The 23,606-nt window shown below is 44.6% G+C and overlaps 3 protein-coding genes across 14 annotated transcripts in view; all 3 read left to right on the top strand.

Moving 5' to 3' along the window:
- The first annotated feature begins 309 nt into the window (after positions 1 to 309).
- taf6l (TAF6-like RNA polymerase II, p300/CBP-associated factor (PCAF)-associated factor) lies at positions 310 to 7,510 on the top strand. Of its 2 annotated transcripts, none has more exons than XM_029753554.1 (12): positions 310 to 636; positions 849 to 1,018; positions 1,196 to 1,282; positions 1,951 to 2,101; positions 2,255 to 2,305; positions 2,400 to 2,494; positions 2,604 to 2,678; positions 2,926 to 3,146; positions 3,434 to 3,566; positions 3,670 to 3,798; positions 5,385 to 5,881; positions 6,633 to 7,510. In XM_029753554.1, exons 2-12 carry the CDS (start codon positions 881 to 883, stop codon positions 6,967 to 6,969), a joined length of 1,914 nt encoding a protein of 637 aa, XP_029609414.1. In that variant the 5' UTR covers positions 310 to 636; positions 849 to 880; the 3' UTR covers positions 6,970 to 7,510. The 2 variants fall into 2 exon arrangements, with proteins under 2 accessions (XP_029609414.1, XP_029609413.1); XM_029753553.1 differs by having other exon boundaries at positions 311 to 636; positions 835 to 1,018.
- Positions 7,511 to 7,618: 108 nt separating this feature from the next.
- On the top strand, positions 7,619 to 8,869 carry LOC115194928 (potassium channel subfamily K member 1). Its single transcript, XM_075074282.1, has 2 exons — positions 7,619 to 8,087; positions 8,433 to 8,869. Exons 1-2 carry the CDS (start codon positions 7,751 to 7,753, stop codon positions 8,867 to 8,869), a joined length of 774 nt encoding a protein of 257 aa, XP_074930383.1. The 5' UTR covers positions 7,619 to 7,750.
- Positions 8,870 to 14,675: 5,806 nt separating this feature from the next.
- The window catches only part of LOC115194132 (EH domain-binding protein 1-like protein 1), a 75,407-nt gene continuing 66,476 nt past the window's right edge, over positions 14,676 to 23,606 (top strand). For 4 of the 11 annotated variants that reach the window (XM_029753544.1, XM_029753543.1, XM_029753547.1 and 1 more), the window contains exon 1: positions 14,687 to 14,968. In XM_029753544.1, coding sequence (XP_029609404.1) covers positions 14,865 to 14,968 — 104 coding nt within the window. In that variant the 5' untranslated portion in view covers positions 14,687 to 14,864. Of the gene's footprint in view, positions 14,969 to 23,606 lie in introns of all 11 variants that reach the window. The other 7 variants (XM_029753552.1, XM_029753549.1, XM_029753548.1 and 4 more) reach the window with 5 other exon arrangements.

The raw sequence follows: 23,606 nt of genomic DNA, 5'->3' as shown, positions 1-23,606 counted from the left end.
CACATCTAAATGAAAATGCCATGTAAATGTATAATTGCACAGGCTCACGCATCTATCAAGACTAGTGTAGGACTTACAATGACTATTTGGGCAATTCAAACAGACTTTATGCTTGATCCGAAAATGTATGGATGATGGGACGCAATTGCGGCGCCCCGGGATACGCAGATGCCAAATTGAGCTCATTATTGCTGTGCGCCTCTATTTTTGTAAAGATGTGGATGGCTCTGTATTGATAGGATAATACAAGACCTCCTGTCAACCAAATGCAATCACTTCTTGATAACTTCCTTCACAACAGCGCGTAAGAAGTGTGAATGCCCTGAGTTCTGCAGAGTCCATATATCACACTTAATACTGCACAGCCAATGCAGACCTGGCCCAGCGTCGTTAGGGTTTGGCCGGGGTACACTCCAGTTGGTGGCGGTAATACCTTAAAATTGGCTGCCAACCGCCATAAAAAATGTATCCACAGACGAAGAATAAGTAGCGGTTGTGGGAGTGACGCACATTTGAGTGATAGCGAATTGGACTAATCTTTGGAAGGCTGGCTTTCCGGAAAATGTCAGCGCACCCGAGTGAGGTTCCTGTGCGCGGTTTAGAGCGATAACCTTGCCGATTCATACTGTCCAGTTGGTAAGTGACTGAGTCGCATTGAGCTACAGTCTGTTGGCATTGTCTTCGTGTAAACTTTTAATCGTCGCCTGCACGAATCAGTTAATATTGAAGGGTGCACGCATCAAAATAAACTGGCTAGCTAATGCTAACAAATAGTATTCGTTAGCTAGTAAGCTAACTATACCAGCAAGTTACACATGTGTGGCTATTTTGCAGGTCTCTCTCCGCAGAGCTGCGGGTCTACCGGAACGCTGCCGTGAGCATGGAGGAGAGGCGCTTTGCTGAAGTCCCCAGAGAGTCTGTCAAACTCATGGCTGAGAGTGCGGGAGTGGAACTCAGTGACGATGTGGCTGCATTGTTGGCTGAAGATGTCTGCTACCGGCTTAGGGAAGCCACACAGGTAAACAATAAAACTGGTGCCAAATCGATGTTGATTGTTGGTTGTCGTGAGGGCCAGGAGTTTTCACTCACCATTTGTTCTGACCAGGACAAACTCTGAGCCCCATTCATAGGTAAAGTATGATAAGTTGGCTTTTTGTAGATATTTGTTTGTCTGATGTGACTTTGACCAACACAGAGCAGCTCTCAGTTCATGAGACATGCCAAGAGGAGGAAGCTGACCGTCGAGGACTTCAACAGAGCACTGCGCTGGAGCAATGTGGAGGTGAGAGAATGCCTACTGTTTTATTGAATGTATACATGCAATGAGTGTACAAAACATTAGGGACACCTTCCTACTATGGAGTTGCACCCCCCTTTTCTCTCAGAACAGTCTCAATTCGTCAGGGCATGGACTCGACAAGGTGTCGAAGGCTTTCCACAGGGATGCTGGCCCATGTTGACTCCAATGCTTCCCACAGTTGTGTCAAGTTGGCTGGATGTCCTTTGGGTGGTGGACCATTCTTGATACACACAGGAAACTGTTGATAGTGGAAAAGCCCAGCAATGTTGCAGTTCTTGACACAATCAAACCGGGTGCGCCTGGTACCTACTACCAAAAGCACTTCAATCTTGTTTGGCCCACCCTCTGAATGGCACACATACACAGTCCATGTCTCAGTTGTCTCAAGGCTTAAAACCCATTCTTTAACCTGTCTCCTCCCCTTAATCGACACTGATTGAAGTCGATTTAACAAGTGACGTCAATAAGGGGGTCATAGTGTTCAGCTAGTCAGCCGGTCACTGAAAGAACAGGGTTTCCTAATGATTTTACACTCAGTGTATACATTGTGTGAGCCTGTTTCAACTGAATCCCGCTTGCCGGGTGACGTCTGTCTTTATTATTGCTACTCGAACTGAACCCCTATCTGTACCGTCTTCTCTTTTTGCCAGGCCATAGCTGGCTACGGTGCGCAAGATGCCCTACCTTTCCGACCGATCAAGGAGGGCGAGCTGTTCTTTGTGGATGACCGTGATATCAACCTGGTTGAACTTGCCCTGGCCACCAACATACCCAAGGGCTGTGCAGAGACCATGGTGCGAGGTATTACCGCCGATATGCTTGTTATAGAAATGCGTCTCACTGATTTACTAGATAGTAACCCGCCACCTGCAAATCAATAGCCAAATCGATACTCATTCTACTTGTAAGAGGTTTAGTAGAATTTATGGTGACTATGATTTGTTCTCCTACTAGTGAACGTGTCTTATCTGGATGGGAAAGGCAACCTGGAGCCTCAAGGTATAGGTAAGGGGTCAGAGTAAATTTTGAACGTTGGGTGATATTTACTCCCATGGCTTTTGCGGAGTTGTTGATCCCTCCTTTTTACCCTCCTTCACAGTTCCCAGTGCTGTACAAACTCTCTCGGAGGATCTGCTCAAGTACTACCAGCAGATCACCCGGGCCATACTAGGAGAGGACCCACACCTTATGAAGGTAGAGTTTTGTCCTGGCGTCGACATGTGATAGAGCTCAATTGATTGGAGAAACTGTTGAAATCGCCCCAAACATTTAATCCACGGTGGATGAACTATTTCTTCATCAGGTGGCTTTGCTGGATCTCCAGTCCAACTCCAAGATTGCTGCCCTCCTGCCGTATTTTGTATATGTCATCAGTGGGGTATGTTATACTTGTTTGAAACACAAAATCTAATGTCATGGGTGCATTCAAATCTCCAGTCGTTTAGTGCCTGTAGGGCACTGAGTTTTTCCTGACCAGGAGAAACTCTAGAAGACCCTAATCATACAGCAGCCTATAACTAGGCCCTGGATTTGATCCTCGTCAGGAAAAAGTCCAGACCTTATCTTTACTAAATGTAGCTAGTACTGTACTTCATATGTACCCCTCTCTCCACTCTGCCCACCAGGTGAAGTCTGTGAGCCACGACCTGGAGCAGCTGAACCGTCTGCTGCACATGGTGAAGAGTCTGGTGCAGAACCCCTACCTGTACCTTGGATCCTATGTGCGCAGCCTGGTGTCCAGCGTCATGTACTGCATCCTGGAGCCGCTGGCCGCCTCCATCAACCCCCTCAACGACCACTGGACCTTAAGGGACTACGCAGCACTGCTGCTCAGCCACATCTTCTGGTATGACCGACCACCCATAAAGATGCACTATATATACACAGTACAGATATGTACAGTAGAATGACTAGACTGTGGACAAAGCCCCTCAGACCATGGCAGTTTGACTGATACACTTATAGGTTCATAAAAAAGAAAAAAAAAAAAGGCCTGCACACTGTAATGCTCCTAATACCACCTTTAAATAATGTTTTGGTCAAAAGTGGACCATCTTAGTCTCTGTGACACTGCCAGCAACAGAATCACGGCCATCTTGACGCAATTCTCTCCAAAACGTGTGTCTTTGTCAGGACCCATGGAGACCTGGTCAGTGGTCTGTACCATCAGATTCTGCTGTCTCTGCAGAAGGTTCTGTCAGACCCGGTCCGCCCGCTGTGTTCTCACTATGGAGCTGTCGTGGGGCTACACGCACTCGGATGGAAGGTAACCACGTTTCCTCTATCTTGATCGTCTTTGAGTGAGAGTATGTTTTCTTTCTGTTGGTTCATTTTAGGATCTTTGCTGATCACTGTCTGTGTCTTTGTAGGCTGTTGAGCGGGTGTTATATCCACACCTGCCAGCCTACTGGGCTAACCTGCAAGCTGTCCTGGATGATTACTCAGTCTCCAACGCCCAGGTGAAAGCAGACGGACACAAGGTCTACGGAGCCATCCTGGTAAGTGCAGCAGACCAGTCACTGAGTCTGAAATGTGGTACGTTTTCTGTGACGCGTACTAGAGAACGACCGTTAATCGGCCAGGCCGATATATCGGCCCGATATTTTCCTTTTCTAGTCTTTCGGCCCTTCTCTGTTGGCTTTGTCGACAATCCCTCTATATAGTAAAGCGGCAGCGACATGATCGCTCGTTCTCCAACAGAAAGGTGCAGTATTGGTGAATTGACACAGTGACTCCTGTTGCAAATATTAGTTTAGTTAATTAACTTATAAGGCTCATGTCGACATGTCTGGACATGCATGCAATAAGCAAGCTAAGCAGATAGCAAAAATTACTATAACCAACCCTTTCATTTGTGATGTTAGCTAGGTAGCTATATTAGCTACTATGACACTTGACATTGTTGTTATTTAGCAGATGCTACTTACAGTAGTGACTGCATACATTTTCCATACATACCCCCGTGGGAATTGAACCCACAACCCTGGCATTGCAAGCGCCGTGCTCTACCTACTGAGCTCCGTGGGACAACTATGCTGGCTAGATGTACATGGTACTAAGATATCAGATAGGCGGTAATAGCCAACGTTAGCTGGTTCTCATTTTGAACATGCACCATTTTCGGCAGCGAGCCATCTGACTTGTGTTGTAACGTTAGCTATTTACTGGTGTGCTGATCCGACCAGCAGCTATCGTATCTGTAAATTGACAGTTGATAGTCGGATTAGATTGTTATCACAATGGGGAAAGAATGAAGTGTCTTAAAATGCCTAAATGAAGGTTGTCAATAGGTTTAGCTACCTAAGAATCTTCCTACATGTTTATGGAACAAGAAAGCTGTAGATCAGCGCCCGTGTGTGCGTTCTTCTCAAGCTATGGTTTCTGGTTTCGTAAGCCCCCCGTGATCATAAATCACGACATTACGTTGGGCCCGTTTGCATTGAAAAGATGTTCTTTTTATATTCTCAAACTAACAGCAGTGCCTATGTCCTTCCATACAGACATGACACTCTTGAGTGATGCTTTTTGACAAATGCTGTTGATCAGTAGGCTAATATGAGTCCAAAATGGAAGGCTAACAGATTGTTTGTCATCTGTAGCACCGTACACTCCACCGATCAGCCAAAACAAGCTCAGTAACTCAATGCACGCACACGCTCCTATTGAATATGCGTTCACCTGTATTGTGAGTAGGCCTATGCCATCTCCATTAACCCAGTTTATCAAGAGATTTACCATTCAAATAAAATTATTGAAATTGTTATGTAATTAGATTGGTAAAATTTATTGTTTGATTTAAAAATGCATGCATTAATGCATACACGGCTGTTTCTGGGAAATTATGTCATTAAAATGTTATAATGTAATGATATTGAATATTGGCCTAAAATATTGGCCTCGTTGACCCTTGAGGCCCTAAAAATCCAAAGTAATACAAGAGATTCCCAATAATGTATTGTTACGAATTGCATTTATGTTGCGCCTTTCACCTGATCTCAAAGCGCTTTACATTGTTTATGTTGGTAACACACCCTATCAACCTCCACTGTGCCCACTAAATACCAATATCCCCTCTGTCCTGCAGGTGGCGGTGGAGCGCCTGCTGAAGATGAAAGCCCTGTCTCTGTCCCAGCCAGCGGAGGGAAGCAGCAGCGCCCAGCCGGGCTCTGGGGGAGTGATGGGTTTCAGGGTGAGTTCCCCCGGGCTCAGCCCCCCTCCAGAGCCCCTCTCCGAGGCCGCCCTGGGCATCGCCAGCCACCTGCAGGGACCTGGGGGGGCTGGCACCCCCTGGGATGACTGGACCCCCGTCCCTCTGCCCGCCATGTACTGTGAGCTCTACTCCTTCTTCGGCGACAGCCTGGCGGTACGCTTCAGCACAGGCCCCAGCTTGGGAGGTTGCCCCCCGTCAGCCCCCTCCCAGCCCCCTGATACGAGGAAGGAGCCCCCTGGTCCCGCTGCCAACCCAGACACCACGCGTAAGATGCCCCAGCTCACTGCTAACCTCAACATCAGCCCTCGGCAAGACGGGAGCCCTCGCACTGAGCCCGCCCCACCCAGTCTAGCTGCCACTGCTCCAGGAAGGTAATGTAGCATCTGTATAACTAGTTATATTATATGTGGAGGTCAAAGGCACAGCTCTCTCATAAATGTAAAAATATCCTTTATTTATTTAGATTGCGTACATTAACAGTACAATTTACAATGCACTTCTGTGCAAATAAATTCTTATTTCTCTCTCACACATTGCTTAGTATTAAAAAAATGCCAATGTTAAGAATTGATGTAAGTCGCTCTGGATAAGAGCGTCTGCTAAAGGCCTCAAATGTAAATGTAATAATGAGTGATGTGATCAGAGCGGGTGTCTCGCAGACCATAGACAGCTTGTTTAAATCACACCATAGAGAAACAGGAGAAAGAAAGACAACCAGACAGCTGGTCCAGACAGAAAGCTGGTGTCTAACACTCCACACACATTTAGAACAAAAAAAGAAGTGCTTATGTTTTTCTGAAGAATATATACAGGTAACTACCAAAATAAAGGAAACGCCAAAATAGTGGCTTAATAGGGTGGTCAGAATCTTTGGCGTTGACATAGAAATAATGCACAACTGGGTGTTTTTTATACATGACCCTAAGCATGATGGGATGCTATTTGCTTAATTAAATCAGGAACCACACCTGTGTAGAAGCACCTGCTTTCAATATACTTTGTATCCCTCATTTACTCCAGTGTTTCCTTTATTTTGGCAGTTACATGTACCTTTTGAAGGCTGAAATTATTTAGCTACTATAGCTAACATGTTCCTTTTACCTCTCTATTTCCTTCTCTCAGGTCCCTGGCTCGCTCATCCTCCTCATCCTCCATCCAGCGCAGAAACTCCTCCTCCCGGCCGGGACAGCGCTCAGCGGGTCCATCCCGCGATGTGTTCACCAAGGCCCGTTTCCCCCCTCCTCAGACCGGACCCCCCACATTCTCCTTCCTCATCGGGGGACGTCAGATGGGCCGGCGCTGCCAGGGGCGCCGCTTCCAGACCAGCTTCAGCTCTCCCCCACCCCTGTCCACCGTACCGCCCCGTGCCTACGCCCACAAGCTGCCCGTCATCGGGAGGGTTGGCAAACCGGTGCGCCGCTGGACCTGCTCCCACTACTCCCTGCACCTGCCCCTCTGAGAGAAAAGCGAGACTATGGTTGGGTGTCAGGGGTCAAGGCCTTGGAACAGGCTGAGGCTACCTCACTGCTCAGTAGTGCAGGTGGAGTTCCCTATATCCTCCCTCCCTATTCAGCCTATGACATAAGAGGTAGACTAGGACTAGAGGATAGGCACATTAGCTGGGAGGGACCCTACTGGAGTCGCATAAGAGACACTGACTCATGTACACATCGTTCTAGAGCTCCGATTTTCCAACCTGAAAATCACTGACGTCATGATTTGACCTCATTTGTTCTTGAGTTCCCAGTTGTCTTGAATGCACCATAAGGACACTACTAGTATGACAACTTCAGACTAACTTGCCTGCAGGAGCTGGCCTGGGGTGTGTTGAATAGTGGAATCCATGGATATGGAAGGAGTATTCACACCGAGCTGAGAGCTTGACACCGTCTTAAAACACGGACAATGTATTTTCTACCATGTACCTGAGTAATTTTACCATCCTGTACATGTATATGGACGATAGCCAATATCCTAAAATAAATATTCTTACAATATTGCATATTTTCCACTTTCATTCATTATTTACAGTGAAATTCAAACTTGATGTTTTCGACAGCTTTTTCCTATTTAATCTGAGTTAATTCATTTCCAGAATTGACATTCTATTGAGTTATCTCAATGAGTGGAATGGTGTTTGAATTGTGTTTTAAATATTTAAAACTAGTGGCTCACCTGCGTCTTGAGTGTTTGGTTACCTACACTAGCGACACACAGCAAGGTCAGTCCGACAAACAACCATGGTCTGTTGGGTCGACTTGTTCCAGAGGTTCTGTCGGAAGCGTGCCTTCTGGTTCCTGCTCCTCAGCTACATCCTCTTCACACTCTTTGGGGGTCTGGTGCTCATGGCTATTGAGCAGCCCCAGGAAAACAGGCTCAGAGCACAGGTCCTTGAACTCCGAGAGCATTTTCTGAGGGACAACTACTGCGTACCGGAGAGCAGGCTGGATACAATTATCGTGAAAGCGTCCTTTTCTGCTAATCGGAACATTGCTGTCTTAGGTGCACACAGAGATGATTGGAGCTGGGATTTTATCTCGTCCATGTTCTTTGTGATCAATGTTTTGACTCTCCGTGGTAAGAAGAACAAATAAATAAAGCTTGTTGATTCCACAGTTAGATTGAAATGATGTACATTTTATGATTTATTGTAGGTCCAAATAATCGCAGAATGAACCTCGAATAGTTCTCTCATGTGCGATGTAGCTTGTTATTGAGGATAGTGTAGGCTAGGCTACATCCTGTTGCTGCAGGCCAAAGTCAGGTGCAAAAATTAAAAGATGGCTTTAGGGCCTATGTAGATGTGTGCACACGTCTCACAACTACCCTAGTAAAACATGCTTTAGGTTACTTGTTCCACGTGGAAGTCAGAATCCCTGTTTTGTTGAAATCCACTTTTTATGCCAACTTTTTTTCCCCCAGGTTATGGTAACTCCAGTCTCCTATCTCATGACGGCAAACTTTTCTGCATCTTCTACTGCCTTCTGGGAATCCCCCTCACCCTTTTTGTCCTCTCCTGCCTGTCTGACCTCATGCTGCCCATCCTTACCCACGGCCCTGTGCGCCACCTCCAGACCTACTGGGGCCTGCCCTACGGCCGGGCAGTGCTGCTCCATGCCGGCCTCTTCTCCCTGGTCTTGGTGATACTCCTGTTCCTGCTGCCCGCTACCAGCCTCTGCTACCTGGAGCCAGAGTGGAGCTTCCTGGACGCCCTGTTCTTCTGCGTGGTCACCCTCAGCACCATCGGCCAGGGGGACTACCTACTGGGGAAAAGGCACAACAAGGCGACCAAGGAGTGCATGGAATTCCTCACCTCCTGTGAGATTAGCCATAGCAGAGTTGGGGTCAATTCAATTTAGACTTTTTTTTTTTGCAGTCGATTTCAGAATTGGCAGTAATCAAAATGGAAATTGAATTGACCCTAGTCCTGCACACAGGCTTCTGCTTCCCCTCTTGTCCTCACAGCTTTGTGATAATCGGATGTATCCGTCTCATACGTCTGCCATTTTTTTCTTCTCCACAGGTTATTTAATGGCTGGCATCGTGGCGATCCTGACGTTCCAGGAGACTGCCACGGAGGTGCCACAGGTCCAAGCAGTGCTCCGGCTGTTCTGTGGACCCCAGGACAGAGAAGTGAAGGGAACAGACCGGGATGAGATGGTGCTCAGTGCAGAGGATTCTGGACCCAGAGGAGCTCCAGTACACCCTCCCCGAATCACCCTCCCCGAATCAATCTCCCCCTTTCCTCTGGAACCGCCTGCACCCCTGATTCCTGAACGTCCGAATCCCCAAGAGCCTGACCCCCAAGCTATTCTGAGGTAGCCAGAACACTGTTCCTAATTCCTACCATTAGCATTCAAAGACATTGAAATGGATGGATGAGTGATTTGACTATGTTGCTAAAATTCTTTGTCTTGGGGACTAATATATTCATGTATTTGTTTGTTTGTATAAGAACTGTAAAAAGTTATTTGAATTTGACCTATCTAGTCTACATGTTAGCTGCTTAAAGGGATACCTTGGGATTTTGGCAATTTATCTACTTCCCTCAAGTCCGATGAACTCATAGATACCACTTTTTTTATGTCTGCGTGCAGTTTGAAGAAAGTTGCCAGCTAGCACAATTGCTAGTTACTAGTGCTAGCGCAATGACTGGAAGTCTATTGGCATCTGCTAGCGCGCTATATACCCATAGACTTCCTGCTAGCAGATACCCATATACTTCCAGTCATTGCACTAATGCGAGTTAGCATTAGCTTGTGAAACGACTTCTAACTTCCCCCATACTGGACATAGAAATGGTATCCACGAGTTCATCTGACTCTGGGGAAGTAGATATAGGAAGTATCCCTTTGAGGTCATTGTTGATTTGTAAATAAAATAATATATTCATATTGCGTGAATGGTATTGATTTAGACTTCCAATAATAATGTAAATCAGGTGATGAGGTAATTTCTTGGGATGATTGTAAACCCCTGATAGAAGGTTTGAGTTTGTGTGTTCTGGTTTTTTGAATTGTACAATACAGTTTAGTGACAATAGATTCCCTGTGTGTTTTGCGAAGATGAAAAGTGATTGTAATATCTGAGAAGCCAGACAGTCTTATAGAGTACTAATAACAGACATTTGCAGGGCCAGTTGTTCTATCTTTGTCATATAGACCCATTTAGTTAAAGTGTTATGAGAAACAAAGCGTTCCCATTTCTCCCACTCCATACCATGACTTAAAATAAATCATTTTATGACATATTCCAAAAACAATTGTTGTTAGTATCGAAGGCCTACACTTTCCTATTACAAGTGGTAGTCAACTAAATTACTAGCAACACAGTCAGTCTCTGATGAATGTAATGGCTTAAGACTTTCATGATCATGAATGCACTAAACAGGTGAGGTAATTTCTTTTCCTGTCTGTCATTTTTACCCACTTTTATATTGGGCATGCTCTGTACATGTTTTTTTTTTTTTGGTTGCACCTTTCACTGAATAAAATCGTAAATGTACCATATCTTGTGAGTGGAGCTCTCTGATGATCCTTTGCCATTGACAGCAGCCCAGTTAGTGTCAGTCCTGCCCTGCTTTGACTCTGTATGAAAGAGAGGGGGCCCATGGGACATGATTCAGAGCCTGTGCCTAGTACTGGCAGCCCTGGCACCCTACCAGGCAGCCTCTCAGGCATCCTCTATAAACATATCCACGGTAGTGCTTATTGGGTCATTTAGAGGACCTTGAACTGGATGTGGGTATGAATTGAGGTGGAGGGGGGTGTCTCCCTGGTTGTTGTTGTACCCCCAAATAATCCTATATCCAATTTCACTGTTGCTAAGAATTGTAGCAACTGGCCATGTTTGAGAGCATCAATTCTGCTTAGTAGCTGATCACCGACTGAGCAGACTGACTGATCTACAAATCATAATTAGTAGTTATTTAGGGATGGGAGGTGATTGGTAGGTCAGACTGGTCAGAGTTGATGCTCTCAAACACAGCTACTCTCTTTCATGGATTAACCGTCCCGTCATGTGCCGCCCTTTGCTGCCTGAGTCACAGGTTTGCAATCCCAGTTGTCCCCATTTAGGTTGTGAGACGGACAGGCTGAGGCTGGTATGCACTGGTCAGAAGAACGGCGGAGGGATCAGAGATGACATGACCCCCCCCCCCCCCCCCCCCCCCCCCCCCCCCCCCCCCCCCCCCCCCCCCCCCCCCCCCCCCCCCCCCCCCCCCCCCCCCCCCCCCGCCAACGCATGCCCCTGATTGGGTCGCTCTTATGTATGAGCACTATGCAACTGTGGGTCACGTAGGACCCGGTGGACAATCTGTCACTCCCTCTGACACATACAGTTGAAGTCGGAAGTTTGCATACACGTTAGTCAAATACATTTAAACTCAGTTTTTCACAATTCCTGACATTTAATCCTAGCAAATATTCCCTGTTTTAGGTCAGATAGGATCACCACTTTATTTTAAGAATGTGAAATGTCAAAATAATAGTGATATATTTCAGCTTTTATTTCTTTCATCACATTCCCAGTGGGTCAGAAGTTTACATACACTCAATTAGTATTTGGTAGCATTGCCTTTAAATTGTTTAACTTGTGTAAAACGTTTCGGGTAGCCTTCCACAAGCTTCCCACAAGTTGGGTGAATTTTGGCCCATTCCTACTGACAGAGCTGGTGTAACTGAGTCAGGTTTGTAGGCCTCCTTGCTCGCACACGCTTTTTCAGTTCTGCCCACACATTTTTTATGGGATTGAGGTCAGGGCCTTGTGATGGCCACTCCAATACCTTGACTTTGTTGTCCTTAAGCCATTTTGCCACAACTTTGGAAGTATGCTTGGGATCATTGTCCATTTGGAAGACCCATTTGCGACCAAGCTTTAACTTCCTGACTGATGTCTTGAGATGTTGCTTCAATACATCCACCTAATTTTCCATCCTCATGATGCCATCTATTTTGTGAAGTGCACCAGTCCCTCCTGCAGCAAAGCACCCCCACAGCATGATGCTGCCACCTCCGTGCTTCACGGTTGGGATGGTGTTCTTCGGCTTGCAAGCCTCCCCCTTTTGGGGAGCCATGACATAATTTTCTGGAATTTTCCAAGCTGTTTAAAGGCAGTCAATTAAGTGTATGTAAACTTCTGACCCACTGGAATTGTGACACAGAGAATTATTAGTGAAATAATCTGTAAACAATTGTTGGAAGAATTACTTGTGTCATGCACAAAGTAGATGTCCTAACCGACTTGCCAAAACTATAGTTTGTTAACAAGAAATTTGTGGAGTGGTTGAAACACTTATGTTGGAGTCATTAAAACTAGTTTATGTAAACTTCCGACTTCAACTGTACATTCAACGTACACAGAGAAGGGGGATTCCCAACCAGGTGGTGACATTATCTAACTCCTAGCCTCATGGGACACAGACTGGTGTCTTGCGATTGCTGTTGCATATAATGTAGCTATTGACACAGCATATGTCATAGTGCACTCTCAAAGACCATAGGTAGTTTAGTGCTAAATTTAGAGGGGAATACAGTGATCTGACTGTGTAAAATCTGATCTGGTGCCAGGAATATATAGCTGCTCTTTTAATCCAAGAACACGTGATTGTATGCATTGCAAAAGCCCTATATGAACTCTTATATCCTGTAAGCCTCAATTAGTGTTACGATGTTCAGTGACCTTGTTAACATTTTTACAGTGTGTCTCTGGGTTCTCGCTGTCACCCTCCCCTTCATTTTGATGGACAGTCGGCAGGTGTTTGACCCTGCGTGTCTATATTTATCAAGGAGGGGACTATGGGACATAACTCTGCATGCTGCAGTGGCTCTGATCTCTCCGTGACTCATATAACCACCATGTTATTTTCCACTCCTAGAAAGAGAGGGACATTATGGCCTCATCCCTTTTCTCAGTCAACTATTTAGTTGGCAAATTTTGGAATTCCTCTAATTTCCAATGTGAACTGCAGTTTCAACTTTGTCACAGAAACATTTGTGACAGGTAATCAACTTGGCCCAGAGTCTAATTAACAGCCTTAACGATTGCTCTGACGACCTCTTGTGGCTGAGACTTCCAGCCTATTCATCCTCTACCAATTATGTCAACTAACCTGGACAGCATCCTTATTTTAAAGGGAGCTCAGTCAATCTCGTCAGAGACATGACATGTTGTACCCCATTTTGGCTCTAAATCCTCCATTTGAAGTCAGCTGTCTGCATACAGTTGTCCTGAAGTGCCATTTCTCCCAGCACATCCTGTGGACCCAGGTGGCACTGAATGACACAAGTGGGAGCCTGCAGCTGGAAAATAGGAAGTGCAGCGACCAATAGGTGGCCCACCAACAGGAAAAAGATTGTTGTGGAAACATATTATCTCTGAATAACCTGTCTAGATGAGTTAATAAGGGAAGGGGGTGGGTGGTAAAAGCTCTGAGCCTTTATGTAAAATGTTTTATGAGATTGGAGAACACATTGGGAGGGAACTTAGACCATTCCTCCATACAGAATCTTTCCAGATCCATTTCGATGGGTTTCAGAGACTGAAATGGCCATTGCAAAATGTTGATTTTGTTGTCAATTAACCATTTCTTTCTGGATTTTAATGTGTGCTTGGGGTTATTGTCTTGCTGGAAGAACCACCCGAGGCCAGGTTTCAGCCTCCTGGCAGAGGCAACCAGGTTTTTGGCAAAAATATTCTGGTACCGGGTAAAGTTTATCATGATACCATTGAACTGAACAAGGGCCCCAGGACCAGTGGAAACAAAATAACCCCATAACATCAAAGATCCACCATATTTTACAGTAGGGTATGGGGCTATTTTCTGCTTATGCATCCTTATTTTGACGCCAAACCCAGCACTGATGTATAAGGCCAAAAGAGCACTATTTTCATGTCCTCTGACCATAGCGCAGGTTCCAATCCAAGTGCCAATGCCGTTTAGAAAACTCCAGGCGTTTACATTGGTTGGTTGACATGAAAATAGAGCCCTTACACTTTTGTTCTCAGGGCCAGTAATAAACTTCCCAGCTGCCTGTGTCTGTCGGCGTTGCGCCACAATTTATAAATAAACACCAGAGTAAACTGAAAAGTCCCCTGCTATTAGGTACAGTCTTTGGTTTGCTGTATGAAGGGACTAAGCAAGAACATATTGCCCTGACATGTTTCCTGGCCCCCCAAATATCCGGTTCTTACATGTCCCCCAGTTATTTTTTTTAGGCTATTGGTACCTATTGAATACCTCTTACCACACCTCAGCAAAGCCAGGACCATAGTTGGTTTATTACCATGGGATTACATTGGCATGTCCCCCTCCCCAACCACCAAACACAGTGCACCCTTTGACTAAAAAAATATATAAATTGCTTCCCACACTCATCTCAAACAATGGACTAGTTGCATTTGCAATAACAAGGAGATGCTTTCTTATTTTTCCAGACTTGTATTATTTTTTTTATACCAGTAGAATATTATTTAAATAACGTACTGGTCAAATGTTTTTTTTTAAATAAAGTTATAGGCGAAAAGTGAAAATGCAATACCTCAATTGATGTTTAATAAAAAGTGTTATTGAATGAGAAATTGTTATGTTCATATCAAGTTTTTTGCTTGGGGTGTCGTCTCACTGTACGGATCTGTCGTGCGTTTGTTTTGCCTGAATCCTGTGTGTGACATTCGGGACATGTGAACACCAGTCAAACTGTTGAACAGTGAGTGAACATTGACGGTCTTTCTTTCGCAGCAAACGCAAGTGCTGCGGCAACAGACTGGTGTTTCCCCAAGCAGTGAGGACAGAGGGGAACTGTGGAGAGGATTTATACAATGTCTCTTGAGAAAATAACATTATAGTCTCCAAACATGACTTCAGTTTGGAAGAGACTTCAGCGTGTCGGCAAGAAAGCCTCGAAATTCCAGTTTGCGGCGACTTTTCAAGAACTGACGGTAGAATGCACGAAGAAATGGTAAGTGAACATAATTTACATTTTAGTCATTTAGCATACGCTCTTAGGCTTATCCACAGCAAATTACAGGAGCAATTAGGGGTAAGTGCCTTGATCAAGGGCACATCGATAGGTTTTTCACGTAGTCAGATCGAGGATTCGATCCAGCGACCTTTCGGTTACTGTCCCAACGCTCTTAAGAGCAAGGCTACCTGCCACCCTTTACTGGATTTAGCCTTGATAAAGTTGTCATGTATGAACCGATAAAACACAACCTCGTGGGGTTTGAAACTTTTGTCACCTTGTCCTTCATTTCCTGTCCCCTGCTTGAGATGTCATTTAATCAGGTCATACTTTCAGATTCATATTTGGTTTGTGTGCAATGCGCAATGATATGTTTGTTGTCCGTTTATTACTGCTATCACATTGACTCCCCCATTTTTGTTGATCGTACACGTTTATTGCACAGGGCACTCACTATTCATGAATATACTGTAGCCTACAGCTTTCTTCAACAGTCAATGCACTTCCGCATTTGTCCTCATGCTGTTTTCCCATTCTAATCATCGTTATGCGTCAAGCATCCAAATTGACATTGTTGTTTTGAGCGTAAGCAAAACATATTTTGTACAAATGTGTAGGCCTAAGCTTTGAAGTGTCACAGGTGTAAATAGATTATGATGATGTCATGCATAAATAAGTTATAATATTATATTTACACCTGTATGTATGACATCATCATACAGCACCTGTAGTGAATTGTTTTCCCTGTTCCAATCAGCTGATATTATTCTTAGAACCTATGTATGTAATTGTTTTATTTATCCAGGTAAGTTGACTGCAAACACATTCACAGCAACAACCTGGGGAACAGTTACAAGGCATGAATGAGCCAATTGTAAGATGGGGATGATTAGGTGACAGATTAGGAATTTATCCATGACACCAGGGTTAACACCCCTACAATAAGTGCCATGGGATCTTTAGTGATCACTGAGAGTCACCTGTTTAACATCCCACCAGAAAGACTGGAACCTACACAGGCCAATTTCCCCAATCTCAACCCTGGGGTATTGGGATATTTTCTTTAGACCAGAGGAAAGGGTGCCTCCTACTGGCCCTCAAACAGCACTACCAGCAGTATCTGGTCTCCCATCCAGGGACCAACCCTGCTTAGCTTCAGAAACAAGCCAGCAGTGGGACGCTGGGTGGTATGCTGCAGTGCTGAAAGCCCTCTCTCAATGGTCAGGTGTGTGAGTGTGCACATTCTTGTTCCATGCAGTATAGAGTTAATATGGGTGTCCTTTTCCCCAAAGGTCACATTATACAACAGCAGCTGGGCTGTGTTTCTTTTACACTTCCACTTTGGCTTTCTGTGTGTCCTCTCTGTTTTAACTGGGCCAGTTGTCCAAATTCAGAGGAGTGTGTTTATTGAACAGTTAACTTAATCTCCATTTATTATTTAAGTAGTTTTACCTTTTTATATGGGCCTATTTTAGACCGGCATGTTGCCTTAGCTCCAGGAGTTCTCGTCATTATAGACAATATAGTCTGTGTGTACAACTGTACGGTACAGTATTTCAGGGGCGCAACTTTCACTGGGGTCAGGGGGGACTTGACCCCCCCACATTCTGAAATTGTATTTTTGTCCCCCCCATTTTCATCATTGCTCTGTGATACAAAAACTGGCAACGGTGTGCTTTAAGACCATGCGGACGCCTCAGTGCGGTCGGGTAGGCTGTTTGGCGGTTTCAGCCGGGTGGATTTAGGACCGCGTGGACACCACAGAGCATGCAAACAGAGGCAGCTGTTGTCTGTGTGTGTTATGCTTTTTCTCCGAGTTGTAAAAGCAAGCAGAGCAGAAACTGGCTACTCTTTATTTGACTGATGTAGCTGGCAAGGTAACTGCTGTTTGAAAAAAAAAAAGATTCCCAGTGCTGAGCTAGTAGTGTAACTGACAAGTAACGTTAGCTAATGTTTCATCCCCTCTCGATTGAAGTTCTGTCTGAAGTGAATGAACTAGCTAGCTAACGTTAGCTAGTTAGTATCTACCACAGCCAGTTCAGCTCTAGTCTCTAGCTATCTGTCAGGTAGCAGTATCTAACAGCTGTTGTGTGTATGGAAATGTTTTGTCCTGTTTCAACAGAAGTAAATTAACTTGGCTAGTTTTCGCCAGATGATGTAGCTACCATTAGAGAGAGCGAAAAGTTAGCTAATGTTAGCTAGCTAGCGCACTAACTTAAGCTATTATTTTTGGCTCAATAGACCTGCATCAAATGATGAAACCAGCAGCCAAAAGATTGAAGACCGATATTATTCTGAGGTTTTTTGACAGCGCAATGTGAGGTTTTTTATTAGAGTCAATATAGCAATGCAACGTTATTTATCTGTCAGTTTCCCTAGGTAATTCCCTACTTTTCACACTGTCACGGTATAAACAGCTCTACTGGCTTCGCTGTAATGGTGTACATCACTATGCTCATCATGTCTTAGCAGGATCAGATGGTGACAGGGTCAGACAGCCAGGGAAGACCAGTCCACGGCGCTCAGGTGAATTTTGCAGTATATTATAACAATCAGTGGATGGATACAAAGTCCCATCTTGAGTTGATGGCTACAGTCTGGGATCTGGGAACAATGGTCATTTCCATTATTGAACCATTGATTCTATTCTTGGATAATACAATGTATAAATGTACACCAAGGTAATTATTTGTCATGCTTCATCTGAGCAGCATCAGATGGTGACAGCAGGGTCAGGCAACCAGGGATGACCAGTCTGTGACGGCACTGAGGTGAACTTTTGCAAATGCAACTCTTTATTCTCTCTGTGCGGCAAAAACTGGACAAGCCAGAATCTTCAAAGATTGAAACTATTTAAAGGCAGTCTGACCCCAAAAGTTGATTTCCAAACTGTATCAAGGGTTGAAAGCGTATTTTCCCGATGACACAAGACACGCCAAACAAAAATGCGAGGAAGACCTGGGAGACAGTATTGTCGATGATGAATGGATACAGATATGTTAGAATGTCCAGCCATGTTCATATCATCTCAGACATAAATTACTGCAGTTTAAGACCAGCCATAGAACGTACTATTATGCCAATGAAACTGAATATCATGAACTCAGAAATGTTAAAAACCTCTGCTGGAGGTGTAAAAACACAAACGGGGACATGTTTGAACATGCTATGGTCTTGTGAAGGCTGGCTGAATTCTGGCAAAGTGTATGTTCTTACTGGAGACTGTCATCAGAAGAAACTGTCACCTAGCATTTATAGCGGCTATGAAATGCATTGCCGTTAAATTGGAAGAAATGTCAAGTTATGTATCACTAGATTTGATTTATTACAAGATTAAGGGTATATTGTGCAACTTTCATAAGGTCTGGATGCCTTTGTGGAATACTGTATGACAAAAGGAGTCTGTTGTGAAAACATGCCAACGTCAGGGGAGATACCTATTTAGGCAATCCCTAGCTGCTGGGCTGCTCAGTCCTGGCCCTGGGGTTCTGCCGTACTATTGGTTGTCACTCTGGCCTTGGCCTAACACCTGAAACCAATAATAAATGTTTTACTAAGATCCTAAAGCTGAGTGTGGTGTGTTGGGTTGGGGCGCTGCAGGGCGGTGGACCCCTAGGGGCAGGACGGGGCGATCCAGCTGTATTGTGTCAAGTAAAAAGAGCTCTACAGCCCTATTCGTCCTATGACATGAATTACAGCGCCCTCTGTAATTATTGGGAGAGTGAAGCATATTTTCTTTTGTCTCAATACTCCAAAAGTTTGATTTGGAAATCAAACGATGACTTTGAAGTTAAAAGTACAGACTGTCCGCTTTAATCTGAGGGTATTTACATCCATGTCAGCTGAACCGTTAAGAAATTACTGCACTTTTTGTACATAGTCCCCCCATTTTAGGGGAGCAAAAGTGTTGGGACAACTTCCCTTGTATGTTTATTAAAGTAGTAAAAAGGTGAAGTATTAGGTCCAACATTCATAGCACGCAATGACTCTACAAATTTGTTGGGTGCATTTGCTGTTTGTTTTGGTTGTGTTTCAGATTATTTTGTGCCCAATAGAATTGAATGGAAAATGTATTGTGTCATTTTGGAGTCTCTTTTATTGTAAATAAGAATAGAATATGTCTCTAAAGCATTTCTACATTAGTGTTGATGCTACCGTGATTACGGATAATCCTGAATGAATTGTGAATAATGAATTGTGAATAATGATGAGTGAGAAAGTTACAGATGCACAAATATCATACCCCAAAGAAATGCCAACCTCCCCTGTTATTGTAATGGTGAGAGGTTAGCATGTCTTTGCGGTATGATATTTGTGCATCTGTAACTTTCTCACTCATCTTTATTCACGATTCATTCAGTATTATATGTAATTATGGAAGCATCCACATTAATGTAGAAGTGTTTAGAAACATATTCTATTCTTATTTACAGTAAAAGTGACACCAAAGGGTCAGCAAATGAGCTTTAGATGCCCACCCCCCAAAATTCAGAATTTTAAGCAGATACTGTATCTCTTAGTATAACCTAACCCTAATCTACTCATGTAATCGTTTGCTCACGTGGAAGCAGACTGTCAGGCTGGTGAGGCTGCGTGTTTTACAGCCCCACCGATGGCATGGTGCACTCTGCTGATTCAATCAGTGAATCGGATGAAATGCTGCCATATGACTGCTCTGCGCGGTAGGTGCGTTCATGAGGATGCACGTACACACACACACACACACACACACACACACACACACACACACACACACACACACACACACACACACACACACACACACACACACACACACACACACACACACACACACACACACACACACACACACACACACACACACACACACACACAGCATGGTTTTAACTTAAGTCAGCTCCTATGCATGCATGGTATGTGCACACAGCCAGTGGTGCTGTTGTTCCTGTCTGGGCTCTGTCACTTTAAGAGTTCCATTAGCATTACTCGCACCTAGCATATAGCCTACTTCCTCCAACCGTCGAGCTTTCACTTGCAGACTAGCCTAGCTCTCTGTCTGTCTGTCTCATTGTTGTAGTACACACCGACTTCACTAGTATCAGCATGCTAGGCCTATGTTCTTGGGATGGCAGTCTATCGAACCATCCTACAGTCATTCAGTTTGATGATAACGTCATTAATTACTGTCTAATTCTAATGTGATAATAATCAAGTCTACCGAGTTTAATAACCTCTCATTCGTAGATGACGTGACACTTATGACTGTTTGATAAATGGAATTAACACAAGCGGTGTTATTTGTTCGGGGGGCAAGTAGCCTAGTGGTTAGAGTGTTAGGCCAGTAACTGAAAGGTTGCTAGATCAAATCCCTGAGCTGACAAGGTAAAAAGCTGTTCTGAACAAAGCAGTTAACCCACTGTTTCTAGGCCGTATTAGTAACTAAGAGTTTGTTCTTAATTGACTTCACTGGTTAAATAAAAAAATGTCTGCTGGTGATGTAGTCTGTATGTTTTGGGGATCTGACTCTTGGCTGCATACTGTGGCCCTGCTTGTTCAGCAATACTATCATGTGATGCTATGAAACCACAGACCACACATCACATTATACTCTCACAACGAGCCTCAGCAGCCCAGGCCTGTAACAAGGGTCGGTTTTGTGCACATACTATGTTTAGGCCTACTGTGTTCAGCAAAGTTCTCTGATAGGTCAGAGTGTGTTTTTGTTGGTAATCAGACATGTTAAACCTGTTACATTGTGGTTTTGGTGTCTGTCCACATACAGAGTATAGCAGTAACCAGACCACAGTGTTTGGGTGTTCTGGTTGAGCTTAACATGTTTCCAGTTGGCAAGAAGAATGTGTCAAATGTGGATCAGCTAGGCAGGCCGTCCCGCTTAACGGATTAGCAAAACGGCTGATCGCTAATGTTCAGTTTGCCGAAATAACGTGTGTGCGTTATCTGTTCAAGGTTCGTCCTCCAAATACAGCACATCAGTCTCTCAAATGTATTTCCTTGGAGAACGCATGCCGGGAGTGGAATCAAAAACATACACTCATGTGACATGATGGAATATGGGAGTACAGTACAGTACAGTACATCCCTTCTATAATGTACATATATGTAAGATGACGTGGAACCATTCACACAATGAAGGTTATTTGGCTACTTATTGGTATAGCTACCCATGTAAACACAGTTTCAGTTTCATCAGCGTGTTGAGCGACCCAATTAGATGACAGGTCAGTGGCAAGCTCCGGCTGCTTTTTCGACCATTACGTCTCTCATGTATTTCACAAATCAGGTACCGTTGTGCAACACATCTGCGCTTGAGTTGGGCCGGGTGCTCACCGCCACCTCAAATTGCCCACTGCGTGAGTACCGGCACGTATAATGGCTCTAGAGAACTACAGGCACCATGCAGTTCATCAAGAGTAGACTGCGGGGTGTAACTATGCTAGAGCGCGTGGCTGGCAGGTATATGGGGTAGGCTGATATTTGGCTGGCGGTGGGTGAACTGAAGCAGCAGTTACCTAATGGTTAAGACCAACCATTCTACAGGTCTATTTCTGTGCCACCCCACCTCCCCACCTTTCCCCCAGCCCCTTCCCTTCCACTGTGCCCTTTCTCTTCAATCCTCCCGTCTTCTATAACTGGCCTGCAACATGAGAAAGAGGGCCCTGTCAGACTGTTCACACTCTGCCCTTACTCTCTCTCTCCTCTCTATATGTCTTCTATTCTCTTTCCCTCTGCCAACAGAAATACAGTGCTGTGAAAAATGATATGCTCCCTTTCAGATTTTCTAAATAAGTGCATATTTTTTGACACTGAATGTTGTCCGATCTTCAACCAAACCCTAATATTAGATAAAGGCAACCTGAGTGAACAAATTACACTAAATGCCGATACTCAATTCATTTATTTAATAAACTCAATTATGCAACACCCAATGCACCTGTGTGAAAAAGTAATTGCCCCGTTACGCGACTGGTTGCAACCAAATGCTTCCTGTAGCTGTTGATCAGTTTCTCACGTCTCAAATGTTGGGCTCCTGAGTGGCGCAGGGGTCTAAGGCACTGCATCTCAGTGCTGGAGGTGTCACTACAGACACCCTGGTTCGAATCCAGGCTGTATCACAACCGGCTGTGATTGGGAGTCCCATAGGGTGGTGCACGTTTGGCCGGTGTAGGCTCTCATTGTAAATAAGAATTTGTTCATACCTGACTTGCCTGGTAAAATAAATGTCGCTGTGGGGGAATTTTGGCCCACTCAGTGACATTTGTGGGTTTTCGAGCATGAACTGCTCGTTTCAGGTCCTGCCACAACTTCTCAATCGGGTTTAGGTCTGGACTTTGACTAGGCCATTCCGAGACTTTTAACAGTGTTGCTTTCAGACATTCTGATGTAGACTTGCTTATGTGTTTTTGGATCATTGTCTTGCTGCATGACCCAGCTGCACTTCAGCTCACAGACGGATGGCCTGACATTTTCCTGTAGAATTCTCTGATACAGAGCAGAATTTATGGTTCCTTCAATGATGGCAAGTCATCCAGGACCTGAGGCAGCAAAGCATCCCCAAACCATCACACTATCACCACCATGCTTGACCTTTGTTGGTATGGGGTTATTACTGTGGAATGCAGTGTTTGGTTTTTGCAAGACATAACGGGACCCGTGTTGTCCAAAAACGTCCACTTTTGACTCATCTGTCCATAGAACATTCTTCCAGGAATCTTGATGATCATCCAAGTGCTTCCAGGTGCTTTTTGACAAACTTGAGTCAACTTTTTGGATGACATAGGTCCCGTTATGTCTGGCGAAAACCAAAACACTGCATTCCACAGTAAGGACCTCACACAACGGTCAAGCATGGTAGTGGTAGTGTGATGGTCAGAAAGGGGGCAAATACTTTTTCATGGCACTGTATAGTTTTACTCATGGGCAGCTAGACTTTTAAGTACCTATGTTCATTCTAGCATACTTCAAGACGTAACGGTGCATTCTGTTTCATTTCAACATGCAATTAGCCTGTTGCATGTTTACCTTTCGGAGTCGCCGGACTGACTGTATACGAACAGCAATATCTTGCTCACTCACTATTGGTTCTTGTTGTTGGGAGTTGGCAAAGGTAAACAATACAATGCTATTTCACGTCCCTGCAAATAATATCTTCTAGGATTACATAATTGTTGTTCTAGTCTAGAACAGATCTGTTGAGTGACAACCCTCCTTGTGTGACGTACATGTAGGAGGTAGCTGGCTGAGGCTGGAGACAAATTGAAGTATTATGCCCTAGTGGTTGCTAGGGCCACACCCTCCATTGATAGGGCCCTGAGGACTGTAAACACAGAAGAAGAAAAAAAATGCCCCAGCTGGGTCATGTTCAGTAAGAGTAAACGTTTTGAAATGGGGATGTACAATCTGAACTTGTCCAATAAGAAATGTTGTAAAACGTTTTGCTATGATATGCCCTACTGAACATGCCCCAGCTGATGTCTCCCATACCAGAGGAACTATAGGAGGCTGCCACTCAGGCCGTAAATGGGAAGTTAGTTTGTCGACGTTGATCCGATTATGGAGCTCATTCTCTTCCTCTGAGATGTCTGTTAGTCAGAGCACTGAACAGAGTCACAAGATGTAGGTTTTTGTCCAGGCT

The sequence above is a fragment of the Salmo trutta genome, chromosome 5 (assembly GCF_901001165.1).
Source record: "Salmo trutta chromosome 5, fSalTru1.1, whole genome shotgun sequence".
Taxonomy (NCBI): Eukaryota; Metazoa; Chordata; class Actinopteri; order Salmoniformes; family Salmonidae; genus Salmo; species Salmo trutta.
This window is presented reverse-complemented; position numbering and strand designations above follow the sequence as displayed.

What these genes read in the sequence shown, in the direction of transcription:
- taf6l (XM_029753554.1), top strand. Translation starts at nt 881, where the DNA reads ATGGAGGAGAGGCGCTTTGCTGAAGTCCCCAGAGAGTCTGTCAAACTC. An exon ending in CTGCTCAGCCACATCTTCTG is followed by an intron (nt 3,147 to 3,433) that starts GTATGACCGACC and finishes TGTCTTTGTCAG; the next exon opens with GACCCATGGAGACCTGGTCA. An exon ending in GCTGCCACTGCTCCAGGAAG is followed by an intron (nt 5,882 to 6,632) that starts GTAATGTAGCAT and finishes TCCTTCTCTCAG; the next exon opens with GTCCCTGGCTCGCTCATCCT.
- LOC115194928 (XM_075074282.1), top strand. Translation starts at nt 7,751, where the DNA reads ATGGTCTGTTGGGTCGACTTGTTCCAGAGGTTCTGTCGGAAGCGTGCC. An exon ending in CAATGTTTTGACTCTCCGTG is followed by an intron (nt 8,088 to 8,432) that starts GTAAGAAGAACA and finishes TTTTTCCCCCAG; the next exon opens with GTTATGGTAACTCCAGTCTC.